General features: G+C 32.5%; 2 protein-coding genes and 1 long non-coding RNA gene across 3 annotated transcripts; 2 read left to right on the top strand and 1 right to left on the bottom strand.

Annotated features, from left to right (window-relative positions):
- Nucleotides 336-3,156, bottom strand: LOC104767155 (nucleosome assembly protein 1;2-like). Its single transcript, XM_010491191.1, has 12 exons — nt 3,016-3,156; nt 2,874-2,917; nt 2,568-2,663; nt 2,336-2,428; nt 2,006-2,093; nt 1,839-1,900; nt 1,566-1,750; nt 1,303-1,480; nt 1,171-1,214; nt 871-1,084; nt 751-768; nt 336-649 (listed from the first exon to the last, which is right to left on the bottom strand). The coding sequence occupies exons 1-12, from the start codon at nt 3,059-3,061 to the stop codon at nt 581-583; spliced, it is 1,137 nt and encodes a 378-aa protein (XP_010489493.1). The 5' UTR covers nt 3,062-3,156; the 3' UTR covers nt 336-580.
- On the top strand, nt 9,585-12,648 carry LOC104767154 (casein kinase 1-like protein 5). Its single transcript, XM_010491190.1, has 14 exons — nt 9,585-9,919; nt 10,001-10,041; nt 10,158-10,227; nt 10,335-10,483; nt 10,590-10,685; nt 10,775-10,845; nt 10,930-10,991; nt 11,107-11,170; nt 11,250-11,334; nt 11,462-11,588; nt 11,683-11,765; nt 11,860-11,923; nt 12,006-12,094; nt 12,172-12,648. The coding sequence occupies exons 1-14, from the start codon at nt 9,844-9,846 to the stop codon at nt 12,397-12,399; spliced, it is 1,305 nt and encodes a 434-aa protein (XP_010489492.1). The 5' UTR covers nt 9,585-9,843; the 3' UTR covers nt 12,400-12,648.
- On the top strand, nt 13,099-13,440 carry LOC104767153. Its single transcript, XR_764192.1, has 3 exons — nt 13,099-13,174; nt 13,269-13,332; nt 13,415-13,440. It is a non-coding gene; the product is annotated as an uncharacterized LOC104767153 (long non-coding RNA).

Here is a 19,892-nt window from a genome sequence, read left to right as displayed (position 1 = left end):
CGAACTACCCAGAAGTCACACTTTTATGAAGTGGAGAAAACAAAAACAAAAAAAAAGGAAGAGTTTTTAGGGTTTTAGGTTTTGTTTCCCTCCTTTCTAACCATCTTTTGATCGGTTTTTTTACCAAAGTCGCCGGCTTACATGTTTTGTCTTCTGTCTTTGTTAGCTCAAACCGGCTCATTGGTTCGTTTATGTATATTATTGATAAATTATATTCACCGGTTTAGGTGAATTTATGATAATGATCATTTAAATACATAGTTTCTGACTAAAACCAATTTGAATAAACCAAGTGATCTTTCATTGTCGAAAATAAATTAAATTGGATTGAAATCTGACCAGAACGACATAAATATTATAACTTAAACAAATTCATAAAAATATTACAAATGAAAAATCAAAGACTTGACCAAACCCAACCGAAGAACCAATTTTTTTTTTTTTTTTCAACAAACCAACCACCCAAAACTTGATATATAATAAAACCGGACCATGACTCTGCAAACTAAAGAAACACAACCTCGGCTCAACCTCGGCTCAACCTCGGCTCAACCTCACACTCTTTTTTTCTTCAGATTCTTCACTGCTGTTTACATTCCGGTGGCCTCTCACCTGTTTGACCTTCCGCAACTTGACTTCTTCCTGCCTTCTGTTTATTAAAAAAAAATAGAGACCTCTGGTTAGTGACAGTCGTCGGATTATCAACCAAGAAACATATATCAACTGTTGAGATTGGTTGATTGTTAAAACCTTGTGTCCAGCTGATGACTGCAAAATAAAACGAAGAACAAGAGAAACCACCAAATCAGTTTCAGAGTTTTTTTACGTTGTATGTTAGAAACATAAAGTAAACCAATATCACATAATTACCCTCTTTTTATTCTTCTTTCCTTGATCAGCTTCTTCCTCCTCGTCATCATCCTCATCATCATCCTCCTCATCCTCATCATCTTCCTCGTCCTCTTCATCATCATCCTCGTCAATCTCATCATCGTCCTCCTCCATATCAAGGTCATCTGCCTCAACAGCTTCACCAGTGAACCATGACACAGCGTGCGATATGATCTTTTCTTTTATGGTTGATCTACAGGATAAACAGCGGGTAGATTCAGATCTTTTGACTGAGGAATTAAGTGAAGAGATCTGAAGATGAAATAAAATGGTACAAACCCGATATCATAGTCGTGTTCCATTTGGCCTTGGAGTTCATCAGCCTGTGCATGATTTCAGTGATCAGATATACGTTTACCACAATCTGATGTACTGAATCAAAAGTTAAACTGCAACGGGAGATGGACATACCATTTCATCATCAAGATCCTCATCGTCGTCAGGAACTTGAGGTGGAGTGAAAAAGTTGAAGAAACTCTCACAGTCCTCAGTCTTAGTGATCGGCTTAGTGTTTTTGGATCCTTTCTTTGGCTTCTTTTTTAGAATCTTTTGTGTCAAACACTTGCCAGGAAACCACTCAATCTCAGTCCTGAACAACAACAGTTAACAATCAATAAAGACTCTCTCGCCTTCACAATTAAAAAGAGCATATACTAAATAAAGTAAAAGATTACCCAAGGGCCTTCTCAAGGATAGGCTCATCTTCATCAATCATGTGATATGTCTTAGTCAAGACAGTGTTCTTGAAGTAAGGGTTCTGATCAAAGGAAAACTCGAGCTTGAACCCTTTTGGTTCTTCAACCCTACTCCACTTGATATCTTTAAGATACTTGAGAGCCCCTTCATCTCGCTCAGTGATCTAAAGCCATGGAAAAAAATACACATAAGGATAAGGAGAATCGCAAATTCATTACCCAAAAAGAATAAGAAATGATCTAATAACGAACCTCCTCAGCAGTAATTTCATTGTTCTTCAATGCAATAAGCCAGAAATCTGGCACTCCTTTCTCTGAAGAAAGACAATTGTATATCATTTACAAAAGCCATGTGTTCATCATCATCATAAGAAACTAATAAAATAAACATACTTCAGAGTAAGAATTGATAAAATTACCTTCAGCTGCTTTCTCTTCTCCTTGTTCTGATTTTACTTCTTCCCCTGCGCCTTCAACTTCAACCACACCGTTTACAATCTCATATCGCTGCATGTGATTGGGGAATTAGGAAAGAGGAAAACCATCACCATTAGTTATAATCACGAATGATGCACACACAAAAAAAAAAGTAAAGAACATGCATCCCTAATGATTCACGAAAGTACCAACAGAGAGAAGTCATATTTTTTAACCTTCAGCAGTTGAGGTGTCATGTATTACAAAGATAGTCTAATAATAGGAAATTAAAGACCAAAAGCAGCTCAAAGAATCAAAGACCGTTATCAAACCTTGGTATACAAAGGCTGGTATAGCTTTTGATATTTAGCTTCTAGAGCTGCCCTCTCTTCGAAGAATTTGGCTTCCATCTCATCATATTGGTTCTGCAAAGGTTTCATACAAAAACAAAAAGGAATCAAACAATTGTTCACTCCACCAAATATCATCAGAACACAACAACAGCAATCTAAACAAAATACAAAATCAAAGATTACAAATTAAAAGGCTGAAAATTTTACTAACCTGGATCTCTCTTAGAACCTCGACACGCTTCCTGACTGTCGGAGTCAAGTTCTCAAGGACGTCTGAGTGTTGTCCAGCCAAGTTCTGCAACTTGTTCTGCAGCAAACACACAAATCAGGAAGCTAAGTACAATAGCTATCAATAGTCACAAAACTTTACAAACCCATCAAGTTAAGATGCAGAGACAATCCCTAAAAAAACCAAATCCGAATTCTATTACAATCAAATCAATCCCTAAAACCCAATCTCCATTTAGTCATAACACCCAAATCACATCGTGAAATTAAAAAAAAAAAAAAAACTGACCTTAAGAGCATTAACAAGCCCGGCACGATCCTCCTCGTTAAGAGCTACAAGCAAAACACAAAAAGAGAAGCTTTTTTTCAATAAATCAAGAGAACGAAAAGAGAACCCACCTAAGGCCTCGGTCTAGAGTAAAATATGTTACCGGCGGTGAGATCGGCCATGTTCATGCTGTCCTTGTCGTTGCTCATCTTCGCAAGAAAAGAATCTGGCGGAGGAAGAGGAGGAGGAAGATAAGAAACCTTAAAACCCTAGATTTTTGGGGACAAATAGAGAAGGAAAAGAAAATATATATATATATAATAAATTAAAAAGGGCTTTGAGAAAATGACCAGACCGAATTAACTGGACACTTTTTTTATAAGGGCGACAATATCTTTATTTATTTTATTATATTTGTCTATTTGGGTTAATTAATGTTTCAACTGAAAAAGAGCAAAGCCGTGTTTGGTCATTATGGCCAAGGCCCAAAACCAAACAACCATTAAATAATAGCATATATTATGAGAATATATTGAGTTTACTTTTAATTGATATATTTTAATTATATGGCAATAAAGAATTTTATTGGTTTTTGAAAGTTAGCCACTAACAAGATTTTAATATATGTCAAATTATCAATTTGAAATTTTGACATGTATAAAATTTAATATTTAATAAAAAAAGTTTGATTACAATAAAAACAAAAGGTTAGCCATTAACAAGATTTTGACATGTGTCAAGTTTCAATTTGAGATTTTGACATGTGTAAAATTAATATTTAAAGGGAGGAATTTGATTACAACAAAAATAAAATATTTGTTTTAAAATATTAATAACTATCAAAAATTAAAAAAAATTATAAAGTTTTTTAAAATAATTATAAGGAGATTATATATATATATATATTCATAAAATTTGAAATTATAATGTTATTTACTTATTTTTAATTTTAATTTATTAATTTACAAAAAAATAGAAATAGGGATTAAGGAAAATATACAGTTAATTATTAATTCTAAATTTTGAAAATATTCACTTCTATATAAACATCAATCGTCTCATATTTTTTATCTAACACAAATAATTTATTTAAAAACAGTGCTTTCAACTTTGTTTAATTGGGAAATATTTTTAAGGGGATGGTAAATTTTTCTTATTTTTTTAAACCAAAATTTTCTCCTACTTTCTCTTTTTTCAATTGGGAATAGGTAAGATTAATATATTGACCCAAAAAAAGATTAATATATGCGTCTTCGTTTCCTAATACTGTATTTTAAAATTTATTGTAGTATTGTTATATTGTTTTCATAAACCCTTTTTTCAAACATAATTGTTACCATTATTCATTTAATCCCAAAGGGAGATGACGAGTCGAAGCTCATCAACCTAATGGATGGATAAAATAGGCAAATTAAACATAAGCTTACAACAAACATAGGTAGATAGATTGGAAAAAACATAAATCGTTGTTGATAGATCCATAGGAGTTCGAAGACTGTGACATCCTGGTTTGCGGAAAGGTTTAAAAGAATTGATTTGGCCACATATGTCACCAAAATGCATTTATCTTTTCGGTCAAGGGTCTTGAGAGTGAGACAACTTCATGATGGGTGACCGACCTTCCTGGAAGTGATTGTCGGAACTGTGCGAGTGAGGACAAAACACAGGAAAATATCATTTGTTGATTTGTAGGGTCGGTAAACAAGTTTTTAAAACCTCCCAAACGTAACAAATCGGCCATCGAATATGGGTGGGTCTACGGGCCGGGAATATATATAGGGCTCACATAGGAAGGTGGGGCCATGGACTGAGAGTGGACATGGGCTCACTAAGCAAGGTGGCGGTTGGGGCATTACAGAGACATAGGCTATATCATGGTGTTTTAAAAACACTTCTACGAAGACATTGGGAAATTTAACATTAGCTACTATCAAAAAGACGTGAATAGTTATCTCCACATAGGAGGAAGGCAGAGCCGAGGTTCTCTATATGGTGGAGAAGGTTGGCCACAAGGTTATCTCCCCAAGGGAGGAAGGTGGAGGAAGTTGGACGCAAGGTTATCTCCCCAAGGGAGGAAGGCAAAACCAAGGTTCTCTCCATGGTGGAGGAGGTTGGACGCAAGGTTCTCTCCGTAAGGGAGGAGGGCGGAGACGGGGTTTTCTCCATGGTGATCATACATTATTGTGATGATACATCATTGATTAGTATACTATGTAATATATTTTCTGAGCTACATCATGGTGTGTCAAAGACACTTCCACGAATATATTGGAACATTTAACATTAGTTACTATCAAAAGATTTTATGACGTTAGAAAAGGATCTTTAGTTTCTTTGGTTGTCGGAGCAAACTATTTTGAGATAGCTAAAAGAAGTGAACATGTTCTCTCCACACATGAGGAGGGCAAAACTGAGGTTCTCTTTATGGTGGAGGAGGTTGGACGCAAGGTTATCTCTAAGGAGGAAGGTGGAGAAGGTTAGACGCAAGGTTATCTCCCCAAGAGAGGAAGGTGGAGCCAAGGTTTTCTCCATGGTGGAGGAGGTTGGACGCAAGATTCTCTCTACAAGGGAAGAAGGCGGAGCCGAGGTTCTCTCCACGGTTGGTCATATACTATTGTGATAATACATCATTGATTAGTATACTTTGTAATATATTTTATATTCGAAATATTTTTTGAGCCAATAATTTTATTAATTAAAAAAACTAAGTAAAAGTGAAAGTAAAAAGACAAATAGTTGGCTTAATGTGTTCATACAGACATTTTGTAGGTGGTGGTAAAGAATATATTTGTAACATAGAGTATATTTAGGTGTAAAAAATACGTTTTTAATGGTAACATAAATAAAAAATTTGTAAATGGATATAAATCAGTATATTATAGCAAAAATAAAATTTATAAATAATATACAACAAATTTTAATATATTTTTGTTAAATTTAATTTTATTTACAAAACTTTAAACCGCACATCGGGCGGGTTCTTATCTAGTAAATAAGAAAATAGGGTTTAAGAGGAAAGAGGAATTCAAATACCACATTCAAGGTTTTTTATTTTCCAAACATACTACATTTTAGTTTTTTTATTTTCCAAACATACTACATTTTTAGTTTTTTCCCAAAAGTACAACCAAAAAAAAAATTCCAAATACCACAAACACAAAAAAAAAAATTACTGATTTTTAAGGATGTATAATTTTTTCTGTTTGGGTTGAAAATTTTACATATAAGGTATAGTTTTTAATTAGGGGTAGGGTTAGTTTTTAGGATTTATGGATTAATTTTAATATTAAAACTTAGTTTAATTTTGTAGTAGTTTTAGAAAAAACAATTTAGTATTATTTTTGAAGAGAAAAAATAAAAGTTCTATTTTTGGGGAAAGAACTTCATTTTAGTGGTATTTATGAGAATTAACAGAAAAATGATTTTCTTGGACACTTTTCCCAAAATAAAAAATCTATTTATTTCTTTTTCAATGTATTTAAATCAAAATTTGCAATTTTGAAAAAAATTATATCAGAAAATTTAGCTCCGTCCAGTCGACTATATATACTCGTAGATATAAACTAATTCTTATAGTATATATACCACTTAAAATTTAATGGATCTGATGAGATCTGATGGCGACGGGGTTGTATTTAAGAAGACCTAGAAGAAAGCTAAGGTGGGGTTATAGGTTCTATGATTTTAATGGATTTGAAATCTAAACAAAAACCATGTATTATTCAATAATTGATTTTAAAATACTTATCAAAATTATGTGTTATTGGTTATATGATTTACAAATACTTGTTAAAATCCCATGTTACTCATTTTAATGATTTGTTTTTGGATTTCAAAATCCACGTTATGTTTTAAATAGATTTGATTGGATTTGAAAGTGTAAAATATAAAGATTCAAATCCAATGATAAAACATGTTATTTCAAAATCCATATGTTTTGATTTCCATTATTTAAAACTCTATATAGATTTAGAAATCACATCTACAATAACAGTCCCTAAGGCTAACAACCACCGTTGTAGAGCAGCCACCGCAAGAGAACAAGAAGAATAAGAAGAGGAGGAATTCTACAACAAGTTTTCATCACTTCCGGATGATATAGTTTTGAACTGTTTGGCTCGCATCTCCAAATCTCAATATTGTTCCCTCTCCTTAGTCTCCAAGAGCATACGATCTCTTCCCCAGAGCTCTACCCTGCTCGCTCCCACAATTTTGATGTGGAAGTAGCTGTACAGAAATGTCTCAAGATCATCACAAGTTTGTTGATGAGAGACAAGTTTAAAGAATGCAGTTAAGAGTTAAACTGCCGATGAAGTTTCTGTTTTAGCAGGACAGAGTTGAACAAGGGTTATGTTCAAGTTTGATTGGATAATCACGTTGTTGTGATCTCAGATTACACAGAGGTTATACAATCGGGTTGGTAAGATTGTTTACAATGTGAATCAAGAGCTCCAAGTTAAAAAGCTAAGATTATTCAGTTTTCTGTGATTGGTTTAAGTAAATTTTTTGGTTCATGTCTCAGTTCACGAATTTGAACCATAAAGGCTAGCAAGAGAATCAGAGGGAAAAGTGTGTGACTGAAAAAGAGTTCATGAGCTGAAGTAAACTAGTTAAAGGTGAAGATTATGAGATTTGTGTTGTGTTGACAGGTTGCAAGACAATGAAGGCATCAAGATGATCAATGGGAGTTTAAACTCAAGTGAACAAGAAAAGGGTTACAGGAGATTAAGTCTCAAGGGTTTTAAAGGAAAACTTAAACAAATATGTAATAAAGGTTTCAAGCTTGTGACACAGTTTCAGACTGGAGTAGCAAACAAAGGTGTTTATATGGTACATGGAGCTCAAGACATGACTCTACAGGAAACATTCCATACTTCCACCTAGACTTCCCTGCAACAAAGACACATAAAAAAAACATGATCAAAGGAAATTGGGATCTACTACAAATTCACTTTCAATAGATGAAACTACTCACCCTTCGATTTCAGTTGTTGTTGTGGGCGAGTTAGGCGAGATAGGATATGTGGGCTGAGCAAACGGAGAGAAGCATCTGCTGGTTCGTTAGGGGATATTGTCCCCAATCTCCGGTAGCAACAATGGGATCAAGAGCAAGGCCGGCTCCGACGAGTAACTGAGAAAGATCAGCAAATGTGAGTGGGTCAATTTGTGGTGGAATTAGAAGCGTCAAAGCATCGGTGCAGTAGTCGTGAAGGAGGTTAAGATCTCCGAGAACCAGGGGAAGGGGAGTGGAATGGGTTAAATGGTTCGACTGGTCGGTGAGGAAGCTGACCAGGCGGCCATGGATGGGACCAGCCTCGAGGAGTTGGCACAAGTGAACGATAAGGCACTGCCTTCCCAGAGCAACGATGACCACATTCGGTCCATCCCCATGCACAGACAAGGCCAGCTGGAATTAGGAGAAGTGTGTTCAGATTCATATAGTAAGCGGAAAGGTCAGATTTGATGTAGAGACTCTCTCCAAAAACGCATAATATAAACAGAGAAACACACCACATCACCAACTTTTTAATCGTTCATATCAAAAATTAATGAATCTACGATTTGGATTGTAATGAGAAACTGTGAAGGAATCTCATTAACATACTTAACTAAGAAGAAAAAGAGGCACAAGATGATGAGGAAATATGAGACTCTCCACAAAACAAAAACAAGGACATAAAAAGTTAGGCTTCTTCATGGATTTGATTAGGAATGAGCAACTACAAACCTACTTGGCTTCTTCATAAATTTGTTAGGAATGAGCAACTACAAACCTACTTGGCTTCTTCATTGATTTGTTTAGGAATGAACTTCCGCGGTGGATAATCTACAGAGCAAAAAAAAGGTGCAAGTATATTATATATCTGAATTGAATCATATAATATATTTATTTCCAATCCCTCAAATTTTTTAAGTTGACATTATTCATTTATTGTTTAGATTAAATACGAAAATTTGTTTGCTATTATATTTCTGCAATCAAAAATTACAAAACATATTATTATAAACTTTGTTTACATATTTTACGCTAACTGGCAATATACACAAAATAAGTTTTTTCATATTTTTGAACCATCCCTTCACTTCACATGAACCATCGCTTCAATCACTTGCACCATTTTTTCTCTGTGGATTATACTCGGACATCAAATTTAATGCTATGTATTGTGAAAAAAAGTTTTAACCACAAGTTGTTGTTTCAGTTATTTATAGAATGTATAGAACTTCATATTTTAGAAGATTTTGAGGTATTTTCAAAATTACATGTTATTCAACTGCGGATCTTTAAAAATCAGCTGAAATGTTAAAAAAGAATAAGCAAATATGAAGTTTGACAATAATACATATGTGTTATAACCTACAACAAAAACTTTAAAGAATTTAGGTAAATGTAAAAGCAAAAGATCTTATTATTTTTTAAAAATTATATTAATTTAGTATTATTTTTTCTTTGAATGAAAATATGTGAGACCTATTTAATAAAAATAATAATATATGAGAAAAACATCCCTGCCGCCATGAAGGTTCAGATTCCTTCAGATATTAATTGAGTAATATATATATATATATATTTTTTTTGGAATTTAGGTAAATGCATTTTTTTTAGCGAAATAACCTTAAAATAAATAAACTAGATATATATATATATATATATATATTCAGTATTTTTTTCCCCGGGATGAAAATATATCGGACCTATTTAATAAAATAAAAAATATATGTACAGGCTAAGCGACACACACGCACACGCGCAGCGTTTTCTTCTTCCTTGGTCCTTCTTCCTTCTTCTTCTTGTTGCCCAACCAAAGCTCCCATCCCATGGAATCTCACTAATTTCCTCACCTACGCACTCCCCTATTTCACCTACTCTGTGAAACCCTCTTTAGTTTTTTTTTTATTATTGCACTTCACTTTCTCCAGCGCGTTTGAAATCGGCTCAACATAGTAGAAGACGAACAGCACAACAAGTTAGGGTCTTTTCCAATTGGGGATGGAACCTCGTTTTGGGAATAAGTTCCGCCTTGGCCGCAAAATTGGGAGCGGCTCATTCGGAGAGATTTACCTTGGTTCGTTCGTTTCCCCCTCTTATATACCTTTCAATTACTTCGTCTGTAAAGACTAAGTTTTTGAGACTGTTGTCATTGCAGGAACTGATGTTCAGACTAACGAAGAGGTTGCTATTAAACTTGTGAGTGTGTTGTTTCAAACTCTGTTTAAAAGTCCCCATTTTGGAGAACTGACTTGAAACATTTGGGGTTTGGATCATGATAAAGCTCGATTTTTTAATTTTGGGTTTTTGCGCAGGAGAGTGTGAAGACTGCGCATCCACAATTGTCATACGAGTCGAGGATTTATAGAGTTCTTCAGGGTGGAAGTAAGTATGCAATGTTTCCCTGTGGTCTTGGATTCTCATTCATTATATATAGTTTATTGAGGGTTAGGGTTATTCATCTTCTTGTGTATGTTCGTTGAATGATGTAGCTGGGATTCCAAACATGAAATGGTATGGCACAGAGGGTGACTTCAATGTATTAGTGATGGATTTGCTTGGTCCTAGCCTTGAAGACCTGTTTGGTTATTGCAATAGGAAGTTTAGCTTGAAGACTGTTCTTATGCTAGCTGATCAAATGGTAATGCTTTTTCATTGATTGATGCCATTCTCTTTTTCTAACAATGCAACTCTTTCAGTGCTGAGGTTTCTTTCCATGAACCTTTTATTGTACACCTTTCTGTCAGATCAATCGTCTCGAGTTCATCCATTCTAAGTCGTATCTTCATCGTGATATAAAGCCGGATAATTTCCTCATGGGTTTGGGAAGACGGGCAAATCAGGTTATCTTTCTTTATAAACTCTGTTATGATATTTTCGTTAGTCTCAACTTTGATTTTGGGATCTTACTTTATTTAGTCTCTTTCTCTAGGTATACATCATAGACTATGGCTTGGCTAAGAAATACAGAGACAGCTCAACTCATAGACACATCCCATACAGGTACATAATATTTGGATGTCAGATTCTGATTTTTTTCTGACTTCGGGTTTATTTATGCATACATTTTACGTATACATGCTTCAGGGAGAATAAAAGTCTAATTGGGACTCCTAGGTATGCCAGCTTGAACACTCACCTAGGGATCGGTAGCTTTCTATAAACCCTCCTGATTAATCACGGATCTTATTCTCTCTTTCCCCTGGCTACTTTTTTCTTATTTCAATCTTTATGTTCATATGTACATTTATACACATTTGGTAGAGCAAAGTCGGAGAGATGATGTAGAATCGCTTGGTTATATCCTCATGTACTTCCTCAAGGGAAGGTGAGAGTCATTGAGTAACCTTTCTTTCTATCCCACTTCTTGTCTCCCAATCCATCTCTTATATCCTGTTTTCTTTTAGTCTCCCATGGCAGGGACTGAAAGCTGGGAACAAGAAACAGAAATATGATAAGATCAGCGAAAAGAAGGTTTCAACCTCCATCGAAGTAAGTTCTTCTTGTATGGTGAACACTTTTAGAAACTTATACAAGTCCCATGTACTAAGAGATGATTATGAAGTAGAGAAGGTTGATCATAGATAATACTCTTAACTTTGCATCAGTGTCTTTGCAGACGTTATGCAGAGGTCATCCAACAGAGTTTGCGTCCTACTTCCATTACTGCCGCTCACTTAGGTTTGATGATAAGCCAGACTATGCATATTTGAAGAGACTATTCCGCAACCTTTTTATTCGTGAAGGTCATTTCATTTTATCTCTTCTTTCTTTCTATCAGGCTATTAAAATTCATACAGAAGCATTTGTTGACACCAAATGAGTATTTTGTTTATCCAGGTTTTCAATTTGATTTTGTGTTTGACTGGACAGTATTTAAGTATCAGCAATCACAATCTGGAAACCCTCAACCTCGTCCCCAGGTACACTCTTGATACTTTTAATTTTGGGAGACGTCCATGATACATGTACAAACACAGATGAATAATGCAAGATTTTTTATGTTTCTGTTGTCAGGATGGTGGTGTTGGAACTAGTTCTGGATTAAACCCTGCGGTCGGCAATTCTGAGAAGCGTCCAGGTATACTTTTGAATGCTTATTAAGAAGAAAATGCAGCCACATAGGTGTGTGTATATACCTAAGGCGTGTTTGTCTGCTGTAGATGTCCCAAACCAGAGAACAAATCCGGATTTTACCCTGAAGCAGAAAGACAAGATTGTAAATGAATCTGCAGTTGCAAAGGATAAGCTGGTAAGTTTCTTGTCATGCTGTTTTTTTCCATCCCGGGTACCATATTTTGATTCGGGATGTTTATTGTGATCTCTCAGCTACTTGGATCCTTGAACTTGGGTCGATCAGAAGGATCATCATCAAGACGAGTTGTGGACTCGAGTAGCCGTGAACCATTCAGTGGCGGGAGTGACAATGCAAACTATGAAACCGCACTCAAAGGCATTGATGGTTTGCGGATCAATAACAATGCAGGCGATGAGACAGCAGCAGCCCCACATTCAAATGGAGACGATGTTGAAACCAAAGCAAAGCTCTCTGACTGAATTCATACAAGAAGCTATAAAACAAAACTGGTATTCACTTGATGCTCGTCCCAATGACGTTGTCTATGATTCTTTTGAAGAAAGCCTATTTTCACAGTTAGAGAATTGATATATAAGAGACAGGGAGATATAGATTTATATACCAAAAGTACTTAAAGTATGATTCTTCAAAGATTCATTTGTCTCCTCCATTTGTATAGAGAAACCTTTCGAATTTTCCTTCTCTATGATAATCTTCCTTTAGCCCCATTCGTTCTATTAATGTGGTTTCATGGAAAATGAAAATTTCTGGAATGGTATAAATTTAAACTGGGGATAGAAATTAAATTACTAGTTGTAGTCCTTGCCTTCATATCTTGAAAATTAAACTCTGTTAAAAAATAAAATAAAAAGATTGCAAATAAATTTTCTAAGAAGATATTTAAAACTTTCATCAAATCGATCGAATTTGTTTGACAAATTAGTAACTAAAGCTGTATCATACAATTAGACAATTGTTTTGATTTCATGTCCGAGTCCAAAATTTATGACTCGTTAACCTCTTACTTACATGTTAGATTAAAATATTGTTTTTTTGGTGTAATACTAATCTCTTGGATAAAAAGATATCATGACTTGTTTCTAGAAACATGAACACGAACTAGTACAGGTGTATCTTCACGCATTGTGTCGGTAGGGAGAGAATTTGATGTTCAAAANATTTGATTTTGTGTTTGACTGGACAGTATTTAAGTATCAGCAATCACAATCTGGAAACCCTCAACCTCGTCCCCAGGTACACTCTTGATACTTTTAATTTTGGGAGACGTCCATGATACATGTACAAACACAGATGAATAATGCAAGATTTTTTATGTTTCTGTTGTCAGGATGGTGGTGTTGGAACTAGTTCTGGATTAAACCCTGCGGTCGGCAATTCTGAGAAGCGTCCAGGTATACTTTTGAATGCTTATTAAGAAGAAAATGCAGCCACATAGGTGTGTGTATATACCTAAGGCGTGTTTGTCTGCTGTAGATGTCCCAAACCAGAGAACAAATCCGNGCTGGAAGATATATATACCAAAAATATAAATGGAAGGAGAGAGTCTTTTCTCTTTTGGCTTTGTCCATCGCATAACCAAAACTCTATATACTATACTCAATCAATAAATAAAAATCACATAGACTACTCGGCGAAATGAAGCATATATAACCATATGATACATAATTGGGGAAGTTTATTTGTTTATTATGTCAATTTTTTTTTGTGATTTTGCAGACTTGTGTTTAGAAAGAAAAAAATCTCAAAAATTATACAATCTCTTTTTTTTTTGATAAAAGTTACTCTGTTATCATATATACTATTAGAGAGGATATACACAAATTTTAAGCATTAGGATTTTTTTTATATCTTTTTTGTTTGTCTGAAATTTTTAAAAGACTATGATTAAGAGATATACTTAATTATCATTTATAATGATGTGTATTTTTAATGTATTTTGACGATGGAAATAATACCGTAGTGAAATATCGATTCGAAGACATATATAATCGGTATTCAACAATTCGATGTCATTGCCTTCGCATTCCTTTCATCAAACACACCAATCATTATAAATGAAAGCAATATTTCCTAGTCATGGTCTTTGGAAAAAAATAATATATATATAGATAGATAGTCTTTACAAAATTGTTCTCTTATTATATCATATTATGTATATAACACCAACTATTACATAAATGGAAATCTTTATTCGTTTAGAACATATGTAATAGTCTCTCAAACACACCAACTGCTACAAATGAAGACGTGAAACTAGTATGTAACGTTAAGACGTTAGATTTACTGAATAGAAAAAGAAAAAGAAAAAAAGTGTTCGTTTTTAGCCATGTGTTGATTTTAAGCAACAAAATGAAACGAAACTGACTTCCAAAATTAATAATCGAGAGGGTCCTTACAAAACTTAATGAGAAGTGTTGTAGATTTAAAAAAAAAAACTGTAAGAAATTTGTATAACATAACATTCATGCTGTGACTCTTAACATACAAAAAAATCGTTTTCACAAGATAATATTTTCAGTCACGCATGTCGCAAATTATGAAACGAATTAAAATTACTTGGACAAAACATGATAATAATAACCTAATAATAAATTATGGATGTTTTGAATCATAAAGAAATGAGTGAAGAAAAATATACCAATGCATGATCAAGAACAGCTTTATCTTTATCTTTACATATTCTTATATTTTTTTGGACATAATTTTTAATAAAGTCTCGTATTTTTTTAATCTTCTGCTTAACCTTCAGAATACTTTTTTGGTTGTGCAACCCGAAGAGAATGATGCTTTTATTTTTTTCTTTCCCATAAACCTCCATTACTATGTATCATTTATCAAATTCGTTTAGCAAAAATTGGATTAAAATCAATTTCAGTTAAACAAACATACATATTCTAAAAAAAACAAATGCTTTTCAACTAAGATTGATAATAGTATGATATTATCAATCTCAATTTAAATTACTTTCAATGTATTATTTAGTTAGATTTTTTATATAATACAGTCATTTATAACCAATTGTTCATTTTGAATGTGTTATTTAGTTAGATTTGGTTATACCCAATTTTAACTATGATATAAATGCAATACTGTTCAATCACTGAAAACATTCCGGTAAGTTCATGTAATCTAATGCATACTCAATGATATGTGCTAATTGCTAAACAAAATATTTCTTTCTAGAGAACTGAAGAATTACAAAAATTGAGTTATATGTTAGATAATGTCAAAAATAGAATTATACATTTAAAAAATCAGAAATTATTCTAAATTTTATTACATTTTCCATTTTTATAAGATCTTGTGAACTATCCTCATTGGCTGTAAGATTTTGTAAAGGAAAACAAAAAAATATTAGGTAAAATAAAATTATAACATCATAATCATATATCCACCACACCACATATCCAATATTCGTAGAACATTAACCGGTTTAGAACCAAAAGAACCATTCACATGGGCATATAAAGTCAGTGCAAGATTTTTTCCTAAGTACTTCATCTAATTTTTTGTAATCGTTTCTCATTAAAAAAAACAAGAGAATTTCCTTTTAATTTTATTATATAAGATCCTCACAAGTCACCAGACTATGATAAAAATGTTGGTAAGGAATCTTCCGCATGTTCCTCGTTTGTACAAAACATTCAACATTTTGGGGTGTCGTAGGAAGGTAATTATGAGCTATATATTGTTAGGGAAATACATTTTGAATATAACCTTAATAAGGGTTAATAATCACATTCAATGCTATTAGCGTATTGCCAATACATGTTATAAAAAAAACAAATTAGTAATAGTCATTAAAAGTAAAAATGTCAAATACTAGTTATGCAATTTAATCACTAATCAAAATGAAAATGCATATTAATTTCTAAAAAATAAATATCCAATCAAAATGAACATATTAGATTTGATATCTTACTTATGGTGTTTAAAACTTTTATCATCATGTCAGCAATCTAAGTCTTGATCCATCTTTCTCGTTGGAGAATTCTAAGAAGTTGACACATAGACAGTTGACAAATAGACACTTCTTCTTTTGATATGTGTCATCTTTTAAACTTAACCTTATAATTATTTATTTCCATTAATTTTAGTTAAATTCAGAAAATTATGTCAGCCACGGAAGTGTTAGCATAGCGATTTCAACATCAATCCATCTATTTCGTATATTGTTATTGTTAACTTGGTTTACATTTATCTATATTCCACCGATAATAGTGGTGAATACCAGGATCGTTAAGTTGGAGACCTCGTCTTCTTCTTGGTACACATGTTTCATCAGCAAGTATGTACGGATGTACCTATTCTTTGAATGAAAGTTGTGAGAGATTTGTAATAGGAAATTGTTTTTTGGGATTTGCAATAACGAAGGAACCCACTTAGTTTTCCTATCTCTCTCTCTCTCTTGGATATCTTATGTTTTGGATGAATCTTCAAGATCATAATACAATATCTTATGTTCTGGATGGATGAATCTTTCAGAACTGATTGCAGTTGAATGTCTCTCTCAAACACTTTTTTGTAATTGTAGGAGTTCATGATGTTTGCTCAAATATTGAAAGTGTTATGACTTACTGATGTATTTGCTTGCAAAAAGACATTTACCCTGAAGACTGTTTGAATGCCCGCGTGAAGAACCAAAAACAAAAGGGTCAATCATAATATTTCGTGGGAAATTCTTTCCTTTCTTCTAATAAATCACATTTTTAATCTTCAACTAGCACTTTAAACCTCAAGATAATTTCACTAATATTATAAATCTTTAAAATGATTTCACTAATACTTTAAACCTTAAAACTAATTTTTCTGTTTGCACCGCCATAAAAGATGACAGAACAGTAATATCCATCAACGTAGAATAGTTTAATTAGGTTGGTTTGATTTAAATACTTGTTTAATTAAATAAAATTTTGTCCAACCCTAGTCTCATCATGGTTACTTATTAGTTACACCATTGATAAATCTCTGAAATAAGTAATTAAAACACAAGAATCCGGTTAAAATGCATGTATCAAAAATATTAATAATGTGAAGAGTAACGTCATAAAAGTTTTGCTATGATGAAAAATGAACAAAATTTTATCTTTTACTATTTTATAAAAACCTAAAACTAATCTAAATTTAAATTAAACCAATATAATTGAACTATTTCGCGTTGAAGAATATTATTGTTCCATTATTTTTTATGGCGGTACAAACAGAAAAATTACTTTAAAGATTTAAAGTGTTAGTAAAATCATTATAAAAGTTTATAGTATTAATGAAATTCTCTCGAAATTTAAAATGCTACTCAGTGATACTTCAAGTTTTTAAATGTGACTTTCCCTAAAAAAAATTATGCAAGGTCTCCTAATTGTAGTGTATGTTATAAACGGATAATCATGAGAGTGATTATCCATCACTTTGATCTTATCTTCTTATCACTTGGTCCCCAAGTTACTTAGTAATCAAGTAACTTATACTTATCCATTTACAAAAGCCCCTATATATATGTTCTTTCCTTCACTTGTAAAAGCAAGACAAGAGAGTAGAAAGATGTAATAATAAGAAGTAGAGAGAAGAATTTATTTCACTTACCTCTCATCTCTTTCCCCTTATATATTATAGTGTATATAGTTATACATATAGACATACATATACATATATAATATAATAATATTCTATGTTTGCGTTATGTTTTATAACACGTTATCAGCATGATGTTTTTACCATTGGAGCTTTTACGAGGTAAGTAAATTCATATTGTTTTGGTTTATATTTATAGAATATAAATATTATAGACATTGTGAAGTTATGCATTTTCCCGGATTGATCATTATAAGTTGTAGGCATTGCCTCTTTTACGATCAAATATATACCTCTATCATATCCGGATAGATCGTTAGATATATGGTAGGCTCTGCCTCCTTCACGATCAAAGAAAAGCTATGTCTTTTCCGGATAGAAAGATCGTTATATATGGTAGGCTTTGCCTCCTTCCAGATCTAACAAAAGACTATGTCTTTTCCAGAAATATCGTTAAAAATGGCAGGCTATGCCTCCTATATGATCAAATATAAAGGCTATGTAAATTTTTTGAATTGATCGTTATAAGTGGTAGGGTTTACCTCCTTTGCGATCAAATATATAGCTATGCTATATCCGAATTGATTGTTTGATATATGGTAGGCTCTGCCTCCTTCACGATCAAATAAAAGCTATGTCTTTTCTGTATAGATAGATTATTATATATGGTAGGCTTTGCCTCCTTTACGATCATATATAAAGCTATATAATATTTGGATTGATCATTTGATATGATAGGTTTTATCCCTCCATTACGATCTAACAAAAGGCTATGTCCTTTCCAGAAAGATCGGTTTTGCCTTCTATACGATCAAATATAAGGCTATGTCATTTCCGGACTGATCGTTATACATATAGGGGTTCTGCCTCATTAATGATCAAACAAAAAGCTTTGTCTTTTCTGGATTGATCGTTATATATGATAGACTCTGCCTACTCTATGATTAAAGAAAAGTTATGCCTATTAAATTCTTATATATAAGACTATAGCTCTTATTTTATTTTCTGAATATATATGTTTGTTTATTTAATTTTGTTTATTCATAAAAATAACTATATGTGTTATATGAGATTTAAAGACAATGGAATGTCTTTAAAATAAAAATATATTTCTCTTACGAGAATATATGAAGCACTTGTCAGTATAACATAGACAGTGCAAACATAATTGAAAAGTCTAGATGAGTTAGTCTCTCGACTTTCAAAGATATCAGATTCATAATTATCGATGTCTAGTGTTCTCCAAAGTCTCAAAGAAACTCATGGATTTTTAATGACATTTTGTTTTAATAAAATTATTATGTTGAGACTATAAATAAATATGGTATCGCAAGATCGGCCATATTGGAGAACCGCATGTATATGATTATATCATGCAAAAACAAAGATGGCAAAATGATAGTAAATATGAAATTTCCTAATGCTTCAAGCATAGCGTTACCGGTCAAGCCATCCCGGTCAATCAATGATAATAAAAATCATTGTGAATTTGTTTAGAGGAACAAAAGTTCTTTTAAAGTATTGCATGTCCCCGTTCACATTTCATGAGGTTGTAAGCACTGCACTTCAATTCAGGTAACATCTATTTTATGTTGAATTGTATTAATTTATTTAAATTTGTTTAAAGTTTTTTATTTATTATTTACGGAGTAGATGGTTATATACTTCCTCCTTAATTCTGTAGTAGGCTATGCCTCCACAATCATATAATGTTGGCCCATTCACCATCATTTTGGATTAAAAGCTCATTGGATATATATATATATATATATATATATATATGATGGTTTGNATATATATATATATATATATATATGATGTTTTGATTTCTTTGATAAATCCCCACCTCAAATATAACCGATCTAAAAATAAGATTCGGTCAAAGGTGAATAGACATAAAAGTCATCATCTTGAGAGGAGGTAATACTAATATCACATCTTATAAGGATCTACGATTATAAACATAACCAAAATCGGTATGTTCTTGATCCTAAAGTGGGATTCAGTACGAGATGAATGAACTCCAAGAGTTATCATCTCGAGGGGAAGAATTCAAGGAATCCCACATCGACAATAAGTCGATAAATTTTGGTGAATTTGACACCACAGAGCGATATAATTCTGGTGAAGTCATATCCTTTAGTTTATGATATATATATATATATATATATATATATATATATATATATATATATATATATATATATATATATATATATATATATATATATATATATATATATATATATATATATATATATATATATATATATATATATATATATATATATATATATATATATATATATATATATATATATATATATATATATATATATATATATATATATATATATATATATATATATATATATATATATAT

The sequence above is a fragment of the Camelina sativa genome, chromosome 19 (genome assembly GCF_000633955.1).
Source record: "Camelina sativa cultivar DH55 chromosome 19, Cs, whole genome shotgun sequence".
Classification (NCBI taxonomy): Eukaryota; Viridiplantae; Streptophyta; class Magnoliopsida; order Brassicales; family Brassicaceae; genus Camelina; species Camelina sativa.
This window is presented reverse-complemented; position numbering and strand designations above follow the sequence as displayed.

What these genes read in the sequence shown, in the direction of transcription:
- LOC104767155 (XM_010491191.1), bottom strand. Translation starts at nt 3,061, where the DNA reads ATGAGCAACGACAAGGACAGCATGAACATGGCCGATCTCACCGCCG. An exon ending in GGCTTGTTAATGCTCTTAAG is followed by an intron (nt 2,664 to 2,873) that starts GTCAGTTTTTTT and finishes TGTTTGCTGCAG; the next exon opens with AACAAGTTGCAGAACTTGGC. An exon ending in ACCAGCCTTTGTATACCAAG is followed by an intron (nt 2,094 to 2,335) that starts GTTTGATAACGG and finishes AATCACATGCAG; the next exon opens with CGATATGAGATTGTAAACGG.
- LOC104767154 (XM_010491190.1), top strand. Translation starts at nt 9,844, where the DNA reads ATGGAACCTCGTTTTGGGAATAAGTTCCGCCTTGGCCGCAAAATTGGG. An exon ending in TAGAGTTCTTCAGGGTGGAA is followed by an intron (nt 10,228 to 10,334) that starts GTAAGTATGCAA and finishes TGAATGATGTAG; the next exon opens with CTGGGATTCCAAACATGAAA. An exon ending in CATAGACACATCCCATACAG is followed by an intron (nt 10,846 to 10,929) that starts GTACATAATATT and finishes TACATGCTTCAG; the next exon opens with GGAGAATAAAAGTCTAATTG.